This window comes from Peromyscus maniculatus, chromosome 1 (assembly GCF_049852395.1).
Source record: "Peromyscus maniculatus bairdii isolate BWxNUB_F1_BW_parent chromosome 1, HU_Pman_BW_mat_3.1, whole genome shotgun sequence".
In the NCBI taxonomy this organism is placed as follows: Eukaryota; Metazoa; Chordata; class Mammalia; order Rodentia; family Cricetidae; genus Peromyscus; species Peromyscus maniculatus.
This window is the reverse complement of record NC_134852.1, coordinates 92,342,226-92,362,817: the sequence shown is the minus strand read 5'-3', so window position 1 is coordinate 92,362,817 and position 20,592 is coordinate 92,342,226. Positions and strand designations below refer to the sequence as shown.

General features: G+C 45.5%; 1 protein-coding gene across 10 annotated transcripts in view; it reads right to left on the bottom strand.

Annotated features, from left to right (window-relative positions):
• Positions 1-20,592, bottom strand: part of Znf592 (zinc finger protein 592) — a 55,115-nt gene that overhangs the window by 13,148 nt on the left and 21,375 nt on the right. For all 10 annotated transcript variants that reach the window (XM_076545947.1, XM_042278751.2, XM_076545933.1 and 7 more), the window contains 2 exons: positions 7,659-9,909; positions 2,314-2,492 (listed from right to left, as the gene is read on the bottom strand). In XM_076545947.1, the coding sequence (XP_076402062.1) occupies positions 2,314-2,492; positions 7,659-9,890 (2,411 nt within the window). In that variant the 5' untranslated portion in view covers positions 9,891-9,909. The remainder of the gene's footprint in view (positions 1-2,313; positions 2,493-7,658; positions 9,910-20,592) is intronic.

The following is a 20,592-nucleotide window of genomic DNA, read 5'->3' as shown; positions in this document are numbered from 1 at the left end:
TTGAATCCCCCTTTTAAGACCCTTTTAAGGTCTTTTTTTTTTTTTTTTTGCTTATGTGTATGAATGTGCATCTATGTGTATGCCTCATGTATACATGCCCACAGAAGCCAAAAGATGGCACTTAATCCCTGTAGCTGAAGTTATAGGCAGTTGTGATGTGAATACAGGGAACAGAATTCAGCAGTAAGTGCTCTTAACCACTGAGCCATCTCTGAGATCTGAGATTATAAGCATGCGCCTCCACCGCTCCAGTAAATATATATACTTTTAAAAACCAAACTGACAATCTGAGCATGACAGTGCCACTTGTAGCCCCAGCATTGGGAGGCTAAGGCAAGGTGGCTGTGAATCTGAAGCTAGCCTGTTAACATACAGAGGTCTAGGCCAACATGGACTACATACAGAGACCTTGTCTCCAAAAAAGGGGAAAATGCCACGTGCGGTTGCACATGTACATAGTATACGTGTGTGTGTGTGTGTGTGTGTGTGTGTGTGTGTGTGTGTGTGTGTGTGTATGCATGTGAGTGTATGTGCACACATACTCAGGAAGCAAAGGAAAGAGGGGTACAATTTTAGGTCAGCCAGACACAGAATAAGACAGGCAAAAGGAAATAAAGAAAAAAACAAAAACAAGGAGGGAGTTGGACAAATTGACAACTAAATATACTCTTCCCCTTCAAGGCTATTTTTTCTAATATTTAATTTGATTTTTGTGTTTTGAGGGTTTTTTTAACTTATTTTTTATATATGTAGGTGGTATGCGTATACATACTCACCTGTGTGGGCAGACACATATAAACATTTGTGTGCAGCGACCTGAGGTTGATATTGGTATCTTCCTCTACCATTCTTCACTTTATTTACTGAGGCAGGGTCTTTCCCTGAATCCAGAATATGCCAATTCCGCTTCTCTAGCTAGGATGCTTGCCCTGGGGACCCACTGCCTCTGCTTCCTGAGTGCTGGGATTCCCGCCTGGCTTTTGTGGGGGTTCTGGGGATCCAAACTCCAGTCCTCAAGCTTGATCTGCTGAGCCATCTCCCCAGCCATGTTTCTGTATTTTAAGAAATGGTCTCCCGTGGTATGGGTTAGCCTTAAATGTGCTAAGTATCCAAGCGTGACCATGAGCACTTGATTCCCCGCCTCTACCTCCCAAATGCCAGAATTACAAGAATGTGCCACCCTACCTGGTTTAATATTTAACTTTTTTTTAAAAATTAACTTTATTTTTTTCTTTTTAAAGATGTATTTATTTATTATGTATACAATATTCTGCCTGCATGTATGCCTGCAGGCCAGAGATGACACCAGATCTCATTACAGATGGTTGTGAGCCACCATGTGGTTGCTGGGAATTGAACTCAGGACCTCTGGAAGAGCAGTCAGTGCTCTTAACCACTGAGCCATCTCTCCAGCCCAATATTTAACTTTTAAAAAACTCATTTTCTCTCCTCCTTTCTTTCCTCTATAAAACAAAATGTATATCTACCCACTAGCCAACATTGCTTTTGTTTGTTTTTAGACGCAGGGTCTCAGATAGCCCAGGCTAGACTTGAACTCCTGATCTTCCTGTCTCCACCTCATAAGTACTGGGATAACAGGCATGTGCTATCATGCCCAGTCTTTTGATATTGTGTTAGGGATCAAATCCAGGCCTTCCTATGTGGCATTGTGATGTGTGTGCATGTGTGTGATGTGTGGGTTGGTATGAAGGTGTGCATGCAGCACTGTGGAGAGGTTGGAGAACACTCAGGTGTCAGCCCCTGTCTCCTTCTTTGAGACAGGGTCTCTGTTGTTCACTCTTGTGTATACCACGCTATCTCCTTGCAAGTTTCCAGACTTTCTCCCATCTCTACCCAGTTCACCATAGAAGCACTGGAACTGCAAACACATCTTCTATGCCCCGTTTACAGAGGTTCTAGGAATTTGAGCTCAGGTTGTCACGCTCGGGTGGCAAATGCTTTATCCAGTAAGCCATCTTCTCATTCTCCTATTGGGCTCTTAAAAAACAACAATAACTGCATTTACTTATTTTAATTTACTGTGTGTGTGTGTGTGTGTGTGTGTGTGTGTGTGTGTGTGTGTGTGTGTGATGGCATGGATGTAGGTCAAAGGGCAACGCACAGGAGGTGTTTCTCTCCTTCTGTCATGTTGGTAAAGTGTATCAAACTCGGATCATTAGACTCATCAGTAACACTGAACCACCTCACCAGCACCGCCCCTCAAACACATACTGGGTTCTATAACCAAACTCCAGCCTGGAAAAAGGATTTGCCATCGGGCAATACCAGGGTAGAGAGCTGGGGAGCACCCACCTGTAGCCCACTTTTCGGGCATAGTGCAGGCAATTCTCTTTCACATGGGTCTGGAAGTAGGCAGAGCGACAGAGGACACCACACTCCGGGCAGCAGTAGGGGGACTTGTGAGCGTGAATCCGCTGGTGGGCACAGAAACTGCACTGGTTTGGCAGCAGCATCTGGCACACCTGGCACGTCTGGAAAAACAACAGAAAGCCAATGACACGGGTGGGGTGGGGTGGGAGACAGCTGTCACCCACACGGGTGGGGTGGGGTGGGAGACGCGCTGTCACCCACGGACACCAGCCAGGCAGCTGATGCCCAGAACCCCAGAACTTGGGAGGTTGAGGTAGACGGATTGCTACAAATTCCAGCACAGTCGAGGTTACATGCTGAGTGATACCATTCCAACAGAACCAAAATCAAAACAATAACAAGGAAAGAAAAAGAAAACAGACCAGTGTAACATGGGCTTTGTGTGTGGCCAGGGATACAGCTCAGAGGAAGAAAGCTGACCTTGCATGCCTGAGGTCCTACATTATCAATACAAACAAACAAAAATAAGCAAGCTAGCAAACAAATAAGGCAAACATGGTGGCACACATCTGTGACCTTAGCACTTGGCTGGAGAGTCATAAGTTCGAGGTCAGCCTGGGTTACTTAGGGTAACCCAGATGTTTGTTAAGAAGATAGAAAAGGTGGGACATACCTGTATTCCTAGCACTTGGGAGGTAGAAACAGGAAGATCAGAAATTCAGGGCCAGCTTTGGCTATAGAGTAAATTAGGGGCTAGCCTGAGAAAGCTACATGAGACATTGCTTCAAAACAGATAGAGAAATAACAAAAGTAAAAGCCCACTGCGAGACTTTGAATGTAATTAGGAAAGCTCGACTGGAGGTTTGTGCTGGGTAATATTAAAGAATGTTATTAACTTTACTAGGTGTGACAACAGCATAGTTGAACAAAAACTTAAGAATAAGAAGATACACTCTACCAGGCATGGAGGTGCACATCTTTAATCCCAGCACTCAGGAGGCAGAGCTAGGCGGATCTCTATGAGTTCGAGGCCAGCCTGGTCTATATTAGAGTTCCAGGACAGCCAGAGCTATGCAGAGAAGCTCTGTCTCAAAAACACAAGGAAGATGAGAAGAAAATAACAACGATGATATAGGCCCTCTCTGCTGACATTCTGTCCTAATTAAAAGGCTGGAACATCATAAGGGAAAGGATGAAAAGTGCTCCACCCATCCCCCAGCCCTCAGTCAATACAGAGGGAGGCAGTGTTCCTTCAGGTGCAGACTTCCAGGAGGAGGACAGAGATCCAAGCATGCTGTTCCTGCTTCGGTAAGGAGCTGCACCCCACCTATCTAAATAGCCTTTGCCCTGGCTCTGTGGCCTGATACTGGTGCTGTCATGGGATCCCAAGCCCAGTGGCCATCACGGTGAACTCCTGATCTCAAATCTTCCTATGTAGAAGCCACATTTAGCAATAGGAGATACTCTGAAGGATTCAAGCTAGGCTAGCTAAGAGAAGCCCAACAGCCTTCCAGCACAGTCTCTTCAAACATGTTTGGATTGTGCTTTTATGTAGCTCCCACCACAACAGAGCGACACGGGGAAAATGCAGTATGAGATTGGTGCCAGCCCTGATTCTATGCTCTGATTTCTACCTACACAAGACTTTGGGTAAAAAAGCAATGTGGAAAACATCACAGACTTAGGCACCAGACCTTCACAGCCAAAGACCTTCAAGGACCAAACTCAGAAATAGGAATCCTGGCCCAACTTAAATACGCTAGGACAAACAAGAACACAAAAGCCCCTAGAGAGGATGCTGACCTCACTCCATCTGACTTATCACAAGAAAAATAGAACAGAGAAGGTGAAGATGAGAGGCTCTACATGACTGTGGTGGTTTGATCAAGAACAGCCCTCATGGGCTCACAGATTTGAATGCTGGGTCATCAGGGAGTGGCACTACTTGAGAGGGACTGGGAGGTGTGGCCTTGTTGGAGTAGATGTTGCCTTACTGAAGGAAGTGTGTCACTGGGGGTGGGCTTTGGGGTTTTCAAAAGCCCAGGCCAGGCCCAGTGGCTCTCTCTCTTCCTGCTACCTGCTGACCTGGATATAGAACTCTCAGCTACTTCTCCAACACCATGTCTGCCTGGGTGTCACCATGCTCCTACCATGATGACAATGGACTAAACCTCTGAAACTATAAGCAAGCCTCAGTTAAATGCTTTCTTTTATAAGAGTTGCCAATGGGTGATGGTGGCACACGCCTTTAATCCTAGCACTCGGGAGGCAGAGCCAGGCAGATCTCTACAGAGTGAGTTCCAGGACAGGCACCAAAACAACACAGAGAAATCCTGTCTCGGGAAAAAAAAAGTTGCTGTTGCCGTAGTTACGGTGTCTCTTTACAGCAATAGAACACTGACTGAGACGGTGACCCTATGGTACTCCCTGGCCACTTCAGACACCGAGTCTTCTGCAGAAGCTCAAGTTCCTGCCACTACCCAGGACATGGCCAACCACACCTTACCATCTCTGCAGAACTCTGACCTCTGTTCCCCACAGCCAGAACCCCTTCAGACACCCTCTCCCAGACCTCACAGGCCCAATTTAACTGACACAACCACGTAACACTGCACCTACGCCTGCCATCACTATGAATTAGACCCTCAGATGTCAGTTATACAGCTGGGTTCTTAACCTTGTTTTAATCTCAATTGTCTGTCAGACACACGGAGGTTTGGTGCAGACTACTGCCTACTACTATCACCTGGCCTTTAAAAAAAGATTTATTTATTTCATTTTTATAACTATTGAGTATTCCGCCTGTGTGTACATATCTGTGTGTGTACAATGTGCATTCATGGTGCCTCCAGAGGTCAGGAGTGTATGAAATCCCCAGAAATTGAAGCTATTGGTGTTTGTGGGCCAACATGTAGGTGCCAGGTAACAAACCTGGGTCCTCTACAAGAGCAACAAATGCTTTTAATCACTGAGCCATCTCTCTAGCCAGTGATTATAGTCTTTATTATGCAATAAAAAGCAAACTAATACAACATGCTGTGTATACAGGCCTGATTTAGACAGTATCCATGTAAATATGCTGTGTATACAGGCCTGAGTTAGACAGTATCCATGTAAACATGCTGTGTACACGGGCCTGAGTTAGACAGTATCCATGTAAACATGCTGTGTACACGGGCCTGAGTTAGACAGTATCCATGTAAACATGCTGTGTACACGGGCCTGAGTTAGACAGTATCCATGTAAACATGCTGTGTACACGGGCCTGAGTTAGATAGTATCCATGTAAACATGCTGTGTACACGGGCCTGAGTTAGATAGTATCCATGTAAACATGCTGTGTACACGGGCCTGATTTAGACAGTATCCATGTAAACATGCTGTGTATACAGGCCTGAGTTAGACAGTATCCATGTAAACATGCTGTGTACACGGGCCTGAGTTAGACACTATCCATGTAAACATGCTGTGTATACAGGCCTGAGTTAGACACTATCCATGTAAACATGCTGTGTACACGGGCCTGAGTTAGACAGTATCCATGTAAACATGCTGTGTATACAGGCCTGAGTTAGACAGTATCCATGTAAACATGCTGTGTACACGGGCCTGAGTTAGACAGTATCCATGTAAACATGCTGTGTACACGGGCCTGAGTTAGACAGTATCCATGTAAACATGCTGTGTATACAGGCCTGAGTTAGACAGTATCCATGTAAACATGCTGTGTATACAGGCCTGAGTTAGACAGTATCCATGTAAACATGCTGTGTATACAGGCCTGAGTTAGACAGTATCCATGTAAACATGCTGTGTACACGGGCCTGAGTTAGACAGTATCCATGTAAACATGCTGTGTACACGGGCCTGAGTTAGACAGTATCCATGTAAACATGCTGTGTACACGGGCCTGAGTTAGACAGTATCCATGTAAACATGCTGTGCAAGCCTACGGGCCTGAGTTAGATAGTATCCATGTAAACATGCTGTGTATGGCTGTGCATGAATGTGACCCCGGTGTTGAGGGGTAGAAACAGGCAGATCCTAGAAGCTTGTTGGCCAGCTAACCTAAGCAAAATGGTGAGCTTCCAATTAAAAAAGACCCTGTCTCAGCCGGGCGGTGGTGGCGCACGCCTTTAATCCCAGCACTCAGGAGGCAGAGGCAGGCGGATCTTTGTGAGTTCGAGGCCAGCCTGGGCTACCAAGTGAGTTCCAGGAAAGGCGCAAAGCTACACAGAGAAACCCTGTCTCGAAAAACCAAAAAAAAAAAAAAAAAAAAGACCCTGTCTCAAGGAAATAAGAAAAAACTTATGTTCTTTGTAATCTACATGCACACACATGTTTGCATATGTACATATAAACAGACACACAAAGACACATAAAGACATACATACAGATACACAAACACAGTCCAGTCTGGAGGTCTTTCTTTTCTTTAAAGATAAAGTCTTACTACACAGCCCTCCTGCCTCTGGCCCAACATGTTGGGATTATAACTATGTACAAACACAACTTGAGGCTGTCTTCTTGACAGAATCTGCTACCAATACCAAGGGCACTAAAGGGTACAGCACCAAGTGCCTTTTAAAACAAACCACATACCTCACCAACTCTAAGTGGGAATCAGAACAAGCAGAAAAGCTGAACTTCTTTCTAGAGCTGGGAGAACATGGCTGAGAGATGGAGACTGCCTGAGGCCTCCATGCCTACACTCGCCTTCTTTCAGCTCAGCCTTGCCTCTGTCCTGACAAAGAGGCTCTGCTCAACAGCTGTCTACTGGGGGTGGAATGACTTAAAGACACAGTTCGTAGAAAACAGACTAAGGGATACGGCAGGAATTCACCTGTCCCCAACCCCAGGTTGTTTGGACACATGCCAAAACCATGCTGCCATCTGCTAGAGGCCAGAGAGAGACCACCCACACCAAGCCCTAAGAGACCTGAATTTGGACCAAACAACTGCCAGTCTGAGTGGGAGTGGACATGGGACATGTCCATCAAGACACTGTTTGTTTTTATTTGTTGAGACGGGGGTCTTGCTATAACCCAGCCTGGCCTCAAACTGATCTTCCTGCCTTAGCCTTAGTGCTGGGATTATAAACATACACCACCACCCTCAGCTAAACTTGCTAGGTTTTCAGGCTTTCCTCACAGATTGGATAGGGTATCTTTGCAAATAAAAACCAAGCACTATATAATCAGGTGAGACACTAACTATGAAGGCAGATGTCCTCTTCTAAGACTCACATTAGTGGGCTTTCCCCAGTTCCCATCATGAACCTGTGTGGGCCTGAGGCCCAACACCCAACACAGCAACAGTCCACTTACCAGCCCCTCGGTTTCCTCTGCTGTTCTCTGGAAATGTGCAGCCAGGACCATATAGTCTCGCATCTGCTTGTGACACTCAGGACATTTGGTTCCATACCGGATGAGCCTCACCGGGTCGGGGTAAAGTGGCAAGGCTGGAATTGCAGGGTTGGCATTGCCTGAAGTGGGGGTGGGTTTAGGGGAGGAAGAAGCGGCTGGGGTTGCTGGTGCCGTGGAGTTCACAGGAGCTGTGACAAACATCTGGTCCGCAGAGATGGGCTTCACAAGCAGCTGAGAACACTGCATGACAAGTCCCTTGCTCTTGTGGTCACGGGCGTGCCGAAGCAGGCTGCACTTGTTGAAGAAGAGCAGCGTCTTGGAGCACAGCGTGCACAGCACCTCGATGTGCACACTCCGCCGGCTGTAGTGCTGGCTCAGGCTCTTCTCTAAGGCAAACGCGTCGCCACACTCCAGGCAGCAGTACCCACTGGCCGGCACATGGATTCTGCTGTCTACAGGCGGGCTGAGATTTGGCGCATAGAGGGGCACAGGGTTAGAGCTGTGGAGGACCTTGTTGAAGACCTCCACGATTAGAGGGGCGGCCTTCTTCACCTGGTGGACCAGGGGAACTGTCATTTGCGTGACCTGAGGCTGGCTCCGTCTCTGTGCCGAGGACTTGGCAGTCACAGACGCGGCAACACTGTGGGGGACCAGGTTCAAGTTGGCCAAGTGCACAGCTTTGGGCAACAGACTGGCAGGGGCCAGGGTTGATGCCTGAAGTGCTGTGCTCTGTTGCTTCTTGCTCGTCTGTGAGTTCAGGGCAGCTCCTTTTGGGGCCCGGGGCCCAGAGATGCGGCAGGGAGATGACGAGTCACTGGCCTTTATCATGCTCTCGTCCCCTTTTCTGTCACCCTGGGGGCTCCCTGAATTTATGCCTGCCTCAGGAAAGTGCTCTTCCACAGGCAGGGCTGTGCCCTCATCCCCTGGCACCTCACTTGGGGCCTCAGCAATGGTGCTCCCTACAGGTGACGCAACAGGGGACTTACTTGGATCATCGGGGTCTGGCAAGATCCTTGTAACAGTCCGTTTGATTTCTCCTGATGATGTCTTAATTGTTTTGATTCTGACTTTGGGAATTGCTGGTGGGGAGCTGGCAGCCACAGAAGGGGACCCTTTGCTGCTACTGTCACTGCAGATGCTCCGAGGGCTGTCTGATGGCTTGATACTTTTTCTAGTGGCCTCCAGAGGGCTCCGGGGACTCTTTGGTGACTTGGGCATTTTGGGGCTGCCTTTAGAAACCTCTTTAGTGGGCCCTGAGGAATCCTTTATGTGACCAGGCTGATCCTCCTTGGTGACACTGGCCACCCTTTTGGCCTGTAGGGCCACCAAGGCTGCAACACAAGAGGACAGTTTGGAGTGGGCTGGCTTCAGACGCTGCCTAGGGGGCACAGAGGAGCAAGCACTAAGCTCTGGAGCAAGCTTCTTGGGCTCCCCAACACTGTTGCTAGAGTGACTATTGAATTCCAAAGATTCCCCAAAGAACCGACTGGAATCCAGATCCTTGTGAGGCTCCGACACCTTCGGCCCACCCCGCTCCTGCTCCTGGGGGCTCTCTAAAGGCAAAGGCTCTGGTTTGGGCTCTTTCTTACAGAAGTGATCAAACATGTGTAGCTCTGGGACTGGGAACTTACCCAGAGCTTCCAAGACTGGGCCCCCCGCAGCCCCACACCCAGGAGGGGGAGGGAAATAACTATCCGAGTGCTTGGGCTTTATCCCAAACCCGCTGTTGTCTTTGACAGGGTCCTCGGGCTCTGGGCTAGAGATCGGGCTGAACTGGCTGAAGGTGGGTAACGGCTCTGACTTGGAAGGCTCGAGCTTGCCCGTAAAACTCCGAATACTGTCTCCATTTATGAAAGCAGAGTCGAACTTCCCACAATGGTGGGAGTCTGGAGGCAGGTCTGAACCCCGAAACCCGTTGTGTAGGAGACTGGGAGCAATGTGGTCTTTGTCCGCTTCAAACGACTCCTGGCGGCTGGTGTTCTTGACAATGACACTCACGGCCGGCACATCTGGGGCGGACCCTGAGTGAGCCAAGGATGCGCTCTCATCCATACACATGCCTGAAGACTTCAGAGGACTCTCATTCTCCTCACTGGGGGTCTGGATGGCCTCCTTGGCATCAAGACTTGTGGGATCTGGGATGTCAAAGGCAGCCAGAAGGTCATCAAAATCGGGGGTTTTCATGTCCCCCATGGCTGGATGCTGACAAGAGCTATAAGAGAAACAAAGAAGAGAATCAATGACCACCAGGGCTTCTCTGAACTGTCCTACATCATCTGTACTGAATGTTCACCACACTAATACATACGTGCAACTGGCCTGCCCCTGCAGAACCCCACCTTTTATAGTATGAAGTCACATACCTGAGTTTCAGCCTAAGAGGTTTCTAGCCTGCTGAAAGGTAGGGGAGGCTAAAAGGAGAAGTTTATATGTGGTAACAAGCTTGCCTGTGAAGTCTTTTTTTTTTTTAAAAAAAAAAAAAAAAAAAAGATTTTTATTTATTATGTATAGTGTTCCGCCTGCACATACCCCTGCAGGCCAGAAGAGGGCACCACATCTCATTACAGATAGTTGTGAGCCACCATGTGGTTGCTGGGAATTGAACTCAGGACCTTTGAAAGAACAAGCAGTGCTCTTAACCTCTGAGCCATCTCTCTAGCCCGCCTGTGAAGTCTTACTCCTCAATACTTGGACATTTCTGGCTGGCCCCATGACCACATGGCCAGAAGAGAGGGCAGATACCCTCCTATCCAGTTGAGCCCATCACCTCTACCTGACTCACTCCCTGTATTTCATTGGTATGTTCACCCCTGGGTGGCTCCCACAGTCCACACACATGAATACCAGGAACAAATGGTACCTAGAGTCCTCTGCACCCACTGCCAGAGTTTGAGGATCTTTGCAGCATGTGTGTGTACTCAGATTCATATATGCTGTCCCCCTCCTCTCTCCATGTTTTCTTCTCCTTCTTCTGATTTTGGAGACAGAGTCCCTCTATATATCCCTGGCTGTCCTGAAACTCATTTTGTAGACCAGGCTTTCCTCTAACTCCCAGAGATCCACCTGCCTCTGCCTCCTAAATGCTGGAATCAAAGGTATTCGCGACTACGCCCAGCTGCTCTTGCTTCTCCTATTAAAATCTCTTTTTAACATTTTTAATGCATGTGTATTTTGCTCACACGTACATGTGTGAGGAAGACTGGGGACACAGCACCCCACTGTGGGAGGTTAGGAGTTACTATGCTGGGGTGCTAGGAGTCAACTGGGGTCCTTGGCAAGAACAAGTGCTCTTTATTGCTGAGCCACCTCTCCAGCCTTCTTAATAAAGAAAGACCATGAATAAAAATGGAAAATATCATGCAAGTAAAGAGATATCAATGTCTGTGGTCTTAGAGTTAACTTTAAGGCTGAGGGGACGGATCCCTCCATCTGGGTGCTGGCATCCGCAGAAAGACTTTGTCAGTTCAATTCCAGCACCAAATCAAGAGTGTGTTAGGGGGGGGTGAACCAGGTGGGTGGAGAACGCTTATAATCCTAGCACTTCAGAGGGGGAAGCCGGAGGATCATAAGTTCAAAGTCAATCCTTTCTTACACAGAAGACTCAGGGCCTAGACTAAACACCTAGGAATGGGGAATGATTAAATATTTGACTATTATACAGTCAACAAAAACATGGTCAATAATCTACACAACAAAGAAAATTACTTGTTAGCTTAAAAAAGACTAATACAAAAGTTTTATCACATTATGATAACAATATACAATATAACAATTTATATTGGAGCTATGATTGAAAAGAAAAAGAAAACGGTTTAGGGTGATGAGATTACTAACTAGCAAGTTATGCAGATGCAGGATGAAAGTGTTTCTCTTACCTCTCAAGAGGCTTGCAAGTTTGGTTTCTCACATCACAACCACCAACACCCAAGCCCTCAAAGAGCAGAGCTCCCTGCCTAGGAGGTCCCTAGAAATGAGAAAAGCATACTTCCTCCCATTGGAAAGACAGCCAGGTATGGTGGATTTCAATACCAATTATTTAAACACAGGTCAGCAGACTGTTCCACTGGAATGAGATTAAGGTTTTAAACAGAACAGATATTTGTCTCATGGACTAGTTGTTGGAGTCCATAAACAACAGGCAGACACCAGCATCCGGATACCAAGTGAACAGATGTGCAGGGCAGCATAACGATGAGGAGATGCCTTCAGGGCTCTTTTCCAGAAGCTCCCTCCCTGTTTCCTCTTGCCTTCCAATGCCGAGAGCGAAGAAGGCTGAAGAAAAGTCGCACAGAGTGGCTCCTCAGCACAGGAGTCTCAGCACACAGTGAATGATGTGCTGGGGCTCAGTGTCCTTCACCAGAAAACAACAGGGCTTGGTGAAGAGTTCTTAGATCAGAACGGTGCTCTTGGGAAGGCTGAGGCTACAGTACTGAGAGAAGGGTAGCCTGGGCTACATCTCAAAAAGTAACTAAACAAAGACAGATATGGTGGCACATACCTGCAATCCCAGCACTCTGGGGGTTAGAGGCAGGATGATCAGGAGTTCAAGGCCAGCAACAATTATGTCTGGGGTCAGCCTGAACGCTATATGAGAACTTGCTTTAAATTTTTTTTCTTAGCTGGGAGGTGTTGGCACACACCTTTAATCTCAGCACTCAGAGGCAGAGGCAGGCAGATCTCTGTAAGTTCAAGGCCAGCCTGGTCTACAGAGCAAGTTCCAGGACAGCCAGGGATATACAGAGGAACCCTGTCTGGGGGTAAAAAAAAATTGTTTTTCTTTAAATAAAATGTAATACTCCCAAGTGTTACAGAGTTGTGGTAAAAATTTTATAAATAATAATTTATATAATAAATAAATTATAAATTGTTAAAGCAAGTTAACAATGCATAAGTAAAGCCAATAGAGCCTGGAGAGATGGCTCAATAATTAAGAGCACTTACTGCTCTTGCAGATGACTTAGGGTCAGTTCCTAGCACCCACATAGTGACCCACAACCATCAGTAACTTCTAGGGAATCATATGCTTCCTGGCTTCCTGTACACTGCAATCACATAATGTACATACATACATTCAGGCACATACATATACACATAAAATTAAATAAAAATTTTTGAAAGAAAAGCCCAATAATCCCTACAGAAAAAGAGATATAAATGGCAAAGATAATTATTACAGAATTTCTCAGAGAGGATCGCTGTAGTTCAAACTGGCTTTGAACTCATGGTAATGTCTTAACTCCCAAGAGTGTGGTTACAGATATTACCACCATATCAGGGTGGAAGTCTAAAATTATTAATACACATCTGGCATGATTTATCAGGGCAATTAATGCTAGTTAGAAAAGAACAATGGAATAACTCATAAAATAAAAGGTATTATACAGCCGGGCGGTGGTGGCGCACGCCTTTAATCCCAGCACTCGGGAGGCAGAGCCAGGCGGATCTCTGTGAGTTCGAGGCCAGCCTGGGCTACCAAGTGAGCTCCAGGAAAGGCGCAAAGCTATGCAGAGAAACCCTGTCTCGAAAAAAAAAAAAAAAAAAAAAAAAAAAGGTATTACACAAATAAGTGACTTTGGCATACCTTGGGGTGGACGATGTGTTGAAGGAAGCAAGCTAAGCTGGGAAGCTCTAGCAACCTTGCCTGGAGAGATCACAAACACCACCTTCGGCCAACGGCTCATGAAGAACAGCCCGTGGCAGAGGATGACCCTGAAGTATCTGGACAGACCAGATCCAGACCTAGTGTGTTCACTGAATGGCTCAGGGCGCACTGGCAATGGAGAATGATGAGGACCACTGGCTTTCAGTGAGCCAGACTGAGAACCAATTTTTCCCAAGGAAGAAACAATGGGAGAATAAAACAACCCGGAACTGGGCAAGGTTGAGGGAGAACTGGCTCCAGACCAGTCCAGACTATGCAATGAGACCCTATTTCAAATAACAAAAGAGAACAATTGGAAGGCTGGCAGAGTGAGGGTAAGTTTTCACTTCAGGGAAGATCTATGGAAGGAAAAAAGTGAGTATAAACTCCCCTGTTTTTATAGGCTCTACTAGATTGTCTGGGAAATTTTACCAAATACTTTAGCAAGGAATAAGGAACATCTTAATTGAATGGGGTCTCACCAAGTCTAACTGACCAATTAGAATTCTGTGAGGGGTAAAAATAATATATAATTTTATATGCCTATGGCAAAATTAGTAGGCAGAATTTCTTGACTTTAAATATCAAAATCCAGGGCTGGAAAGATGGCTCAGAGGTTAAGAGATAGGTCTTGAGTTCAACTCCCAGCAACTACATGGTGGCTCACAACCATCTATAATGAGATCTGGTGCCCTTTTCTGGAGTGCAGGAATACATACAGGCATTCATTTATAATTAATAAATAAATCTTTTTTAAAAAATTAACCATCACAACATAAAAAAAAAAAAAAAAGAATTTAAATATCAAAATCGTACCAAAAACCAAATCCACTAAGCTGGGCAGTGGTGGAGCACAACTTTAATCCCAGCACTCTGGAGGCAAAGGCAAAGGAATCTCTGAGTTCAAGGCCAGCTTGGTTAACAGAGTGAGTTCCAGGATAGCCAAGGCTATAAAGAAAAACCCTGTCTCAGGAAAAAAAAAAAAAAAAAAAAAAGCAACTGAACACCATAGAATTTGAGTGACTGTCCACCATACGTCTAGTGGGCACATGGATATGATTGTCATTTCTAGGTAACTACATACATACATACATACATACATAAAAGATAAATAAATAAATAAAAATAAATAAATAAATAAAGGTGTTAACCCACTGACGAGTCCTAGGCTCAAGTTTCATGCTTTTATAAGTTACCTAGAATGCTGGATCTCAACTCATGAGACTATCTGTTCTACTTTGGATCTTGGCTATCTCCCAAAAGCGGTGCACTGAATGCTTGGTTAGCAGCCATGGCTCCACGGGAAAGATGGCGGAGCTTAGGAGAAGGCAGGCAGCTCACTGGCGGCAGGCCTCTGAAGGACACTGAGCGCCCAGCCGTTCTCGCTTTTGTCTCACAGCTGCCATGAGATCATACAGCTGCTCTGCCACCACAAGTTTCCTCAATCAGGCCCAAAGTAACAAGGCAAATCGATTAGGGACTGACACCTCAGAAATGATGAGCCTAGAGAACAAAAGCAAAACCAAACCCACAACATTATTGTTCTTTGAAACAGGGTCTCACATTACACACTAGGATAATGAGTTTAAACCAAGCTGTTCATAAATAAGGAGGCCTGATATGCTGACTAGTTTCATGCCAACCCGACACAAACTAGGAAGGGAACCTCAACTGAGAAAACGTCCCCACTAGATTGGTGTATGAAAAGCTTGTAGCTCATTTTTGACTCATGATTGATGTAATAGGGTACAGCTCACTGGGGGTAGTGTCACCCCTGGGCTGATGGTCCTGAGTACCATAAGAAAGCAGACTGAAGGGGCTGGAGAGATGGCTCAGCAGTTATTAGCATTGATTGCTCCTCCAGAAGACCTGGGTTCAATTCCCAGCATCCAAATGGCAGCTCACAACTGTCTATAACTCCAGTTCCCTGGGATCTCACATCTTCACACCAATGCACATAAAATAAAGTTAAAATAAATTAAAAAAAAAAAAGCACGCCACTGCTCCCAAGACCTGCAGGAGCTTCCGCCTAGACTCTGGAGGGGACATTGGTCATTGAGACATTGCTTCCATGGATGGTATTCAAAGGAAGTTAGCAAAATCACCAACGAGATCAAAGGAAATGTGGGGGGAGGGGATGCATATTTCTGGACCCAGAACCAAGTCCCAGACTAGGAATGGTAGAGCTAAAGTAATAAGAAGTTATGAGCCCTAAGGACTGGCTTTCTCCCTGCTGTGCGGCCAGACTTTGATTCAAATGAATGATTAAACTAGCCTTAAGGACTTCAGAGTCCCTGAACAGACAAGGCTACAACAGCTGGGCAAACTTATGCACAGCTAATAAATTTCTACTAAGTATGGACTCCGAAGGTGGATAACAGACCCTTCCATACACACATCACAACTCTCCTGGACATAATCAAGGCTTGCTTATAGGACAAGTGGCCCAAAAAAATCACACATATTCTAGTGAATGGCTAATGTTTCGCTCCATGAGACACCTGACGTTCAAACAATTAAAAACAGAAAAACAGCCCAAGGAGCCTCCGCCTTAGAAAAGCAGATAAGAAACAGCTGTTCTGTGGCAGGCACAGGCATTACACAGGATGTAAGAACAGAAGAGGACCTCCAAAATCATCGTGTCTGGTGGCTTCCAGGTGCCACTGTAACTGCTGTGGTCTGCCTATAAAGCAGAAAATAAACAGGGCCAGCAAGACAGCTGAGCAGGTAAAGGCACCAACTGCCAAACCTGACAACTGTTCAAGCCCCCAAACCCACATGGTGGAATGTTGTGGAATATTCCTTTACACCGTGTGAAGATGTGTCACTGTGATTGGTTTAATAAAGAGCTGAGGACTGGAGAGATGGCTCAGAGGTTAAGAGCACTGACTGATCTTCCAGAGGTCCTGAGTTCAGTTCCCAGTACCCACATGGTGGCTCACAACCATCTGTAATGAGATCTGGCGCCCTCTCCTGTCTACATAATAAATAAATAAATCTTTAAAAAAAAAAAAAAAAAAAAGAGCTGAATGGCCATTATCTAGGTAGAAGGAGGTTAGGCAGGACTTCTGGAGACAGAATGGACTCGGAGAGGAATAAAGGCAGGGTATGGGATAAAGGACCAAGCCACATAAAAGAACATAGATTAAAAAATGTAGGTTAACTTACGTTATAAGAACTAGTTAGGGACAAGCCTAAGCTATAGGCCGAGCTTTGATAGTTATAAGTTTCTGTGTCATTTTTTGTGAGCTGGTGGCCCAAAGAAAAATCCACCTGTAGTGGAAGATGAGAAACAACTCCTATACATTGTTCCCTACCTTCCACACAAGTACCGTGGCATGTGTGCACATACACACACAAAGAAATAAAACGTAATACATGTAAAACAGTAGTAGTAGTAGTAGTAACAATCTGCAAATGACTAAAACAGATGCCCAGGCTCCAGACACAGCAATTCTGACTCAACAGGTCTGGGTCAAAGCTTCCTGGTTGTTTCTAGAACATTGTTCTACTCCAACCTCTTGATTTTACACATGGAAAACTAGGGTTCAGTGAAGGGAGTTTATCCCTGGGTTACAAAAGCTGAAGCTTACGGAGACCCTGCTCTGGAACTCACACCGAGGCACGGGATCCCCACGGAAGTCACCCAAGCTCCGTAGTTTTCCTTACTCTCCCATTATTACAGTTGTTTTCAATAAAATCTTTGCTTTCCTGCCTTTCCAAACCTTTGGTAAGAACTCACTAAATTATTAACTGTACTTCTAGACTTGGCACTCTCCTTAGATGTCTAACAGACACCTCACATCTACTAGACCTAATAGCAACTTCTGATTTCCTTACACTCATCCTTCCTCAGTAAATGACACTGCCATTATTCCAGGTGCTGAGGTCAATTTTTTTTCTGCCCTTCATACCTTCCACCTAACCCACATGCAAATACCATGACTATACTTTTAAGATATATCCAAATCCAGCCATTTCTCACTACAAGCAACAGCATCAGCTCTCCTGGATTCCCACCATGGTCTGGATTCTGCCCTGGCCTATAACAGACATGGTAACATAACAGCCAAATGCTGCTTTGAAAATGTCAGGCAATAACCCCCCTCATGCCTCTCCAACACCATCCTGTCTCCTCCTGAACAAGCTCCAGTCTCTCTCTCTCTTGCAGCCTACACAGCCTGCTGCATCTCACTGGCATGCCTCCTCCACAAGATTCTATCCCATCATAGAATGGGATAGAATGGCACCCATTGATCTCCTTACCATTCCTCAAGCATTCTGGCAATGCTCCTGCCTCAGAACCTGTACATTCCCTGCTTTCTCTGATCTACAAGTCCTTACCCATTGGTGCATACCTATAATCCCATAATTTAGGAGGCTGAGTTGGAGGTCAGCCTGGGCTACACAGAGAAACAAGATGAAAAGAAAGGTTCTTGTTCGAGGTCCCCGTGGGCTCACCTCCTCGTGTCCTACAAATCTTTACTCTATGTGGGTACTCTCCACAACCATCCCTACCCCTAATCTCCAGCCCTTTATTTTATTTATTTATTTATTTATTTATTTATTTATTTATTTATTTATTTATTTATTTATTTCTGCCTTGCTTTTTTTTTTTTTCACAGCACTTACGATCACTAAACATATACTACCATCCATTTCCTTATTTGTTTACAAGTCCCACTGTGTTTACTGGAAGGTGATCCACCATTAGAATCTCCCGAGATCATTTGTTCAGAGCTGAGATTATTCAAGGGTAGTCACAGATTCCCAAGTAAGTTTATTACCAGTCAAGTATTAGGCAAATGTGCAACATGTTGTGTATAGTTTCTAAGACTTGGAATCGGGGGCTAGAGACTAAACTCAGGTCACTATGCACACTGAACATACCCTTGACCACTTGCCTACATCCTAGCCTCTGAAACTTCCATAAAGAAAGGCCTTAAGGGGTGGTAGGCCTTGTGAGCAAGAAAGGATCTATCTGAAGTAGCCCTTGTCTATGATTCCTGGATCCCTACAGAAACTGATTAAATCTAAATATTTCATCAGTGAAAACGCACCTATTGGTCAAGGTCCCAGGATAAGGACATCTGCCTGAACATGAGATCAATGAGAAACCAGTGGAGATGAAAGGCTAGCTTTAAGATCTAGGAGCTAGGCACAGGTTGATCCTAAGTCATAAAGGAATACAACTTTATGAACACACTAAATTCCACTAAATTATGTATTGTAAAGGTCCTGAATGGTATGTGAGTTTTCCCACAATAAAACTGCTGTGTTACAAGAAAATGGAATATGGGATGGAGAGATGGCTCAGTGGTTAAGAGCACTAGCTGCTCTTCCAGAGGAACCAGGTTTGATTCCCATTTGACCCAGGCTAACACCTGTTTATAACTCTAATTGCAGGAGATATAATGCTTTTTTTCTGGCCTCTGAGGGCACCAGGCACACATGGTATACAGATGTACAGACAAAAACACCCATGCACATAAAATACAAATAATCAAAATTAAAAGGAAAACAGATTAGAAGCAGAGGGGGTAGGAATTATACAGACTATAAAGCCGACTGAGAAGGAGAAACTAGGACTAGGCAACAAAGTCAGAGAGCTGGGGGTGTAGATAAAATCTGACACTTTGTAATCTGCAAATCTGTAATTTGCCTTACTTGCAAACAGAGCTCAGCACTACCTGGGCACTCCACTTGTGAGAATACAACACAGACACTGAAGAGAAAAGGAGACAGTAATCCTCGCTCACACACCATCTTAAAGAATCCCTCCCACTGAACCTTGTAAAAGCATCGTGTCTTGGTAGTAAGGACGCCTCAAAATTAAGCAAGAGTCTAATTAATAACCTCAGACTTGCTAGAAACCAAACCTCCATTCCCGAGAGGAGAAAGCAGCCATTCCACAGGACCACTGGTCCCATCTCTGGTATCACCGTTCGGCAGTTCTGAAGCTGCCCCTTACTCATCTCATCTACCGAAGCCGACAACAGTCGAAAAGACTCATGAGCTAAAATGTCACAGGAACACGGGGACATACGCCTAGCCTTGGAGACTTCTGTGGTTGCCACAGAAGTAGGTAATAGAAACAGAAGGGGCTTCTCTCAGCCGCCCCGACACATGCACAGAGGTTCCTTAGCTTACAATGGGATTTGCTGCAGAAAAGTCATTCATTTTCAATTAAAAATGCAAATAAAATTGTAAGCATAGGGGTTGGTAAGACAACGCCATGGGTGAAGAATGCCAAGCCTGACAACCTGAGTTTGATCCTCCAGACCCACATGGTGAAAAGAACCCACTCTCCAAAATTGTCCTCTTCTTCACACACACACCCCATGACAAGTGCACACATACTAAGTACTAAATGTTTTATTTTTAAATGTAATCCTGATGTGGAAGTGCATGTCTATAACCCCAACACTTGGGGGTAGAAGCAATAAATATTCAGGAGTTTAAGCCCAGCTTGGGCTACATGAGACACTGTTTCAAAAACAAACAAAATTTAAGATACCTACTCTACTTATCTGGTTTGAATGTCTCCTTCACAATTCACACTGAAATTTAATAACATAGTGACAGCATTAAGGGGTAGGACTTGATTTTTTCTTCCTTTGGGGTTCAGAAGGTGACACAATGTCTCATACAGCCAAAGATGACCTTCCTCCTGATCCTCCTAAAGGCTGGAAATACCGTAGTCTGGGGTGGGGCTTGAGAGGAGACTGGGCTATAAGGATTCTGCTCTCGTGAATGGGTAAAGGAAGGAGTGGTTCTTAGTAAAAATGGTGGGTTTCTGTCTCACGTACATGCCCACTACTTCATCTTATACAGCACAAAGGCCCTCACCGGAGATGTGGCCTTCTGACCTTAGACTGCCCAGCCTCTAGAACTATAATCCAAATAAGCCATTGTTTGTACATGACTCAGTCTATGGTATTTCTCTTACAGCAGCAGAAAACAGACGAAGAGACCCACTAAGCATCATAGATTGGCCACACAATACACTACCATATGGGTGGTTCGTCCATGTGATCTCAGGGCTAGCTGACCAGGAACTGTGGCTCACTGCCACTGCCCAGCCACAGCCAGAGGACGACGAGAATCCAAATTCGAAGTATGTCTGTCCTGAATGCCTACCACTTCACACTTCACACTGTCTAATCAAGCCAGAAAATGAGGAACTCAACGTACTCTCCCTTCCCATCCACCTCTGTTCCCTATCCATGCGCAGTCAACCATCTACCTTTCTTC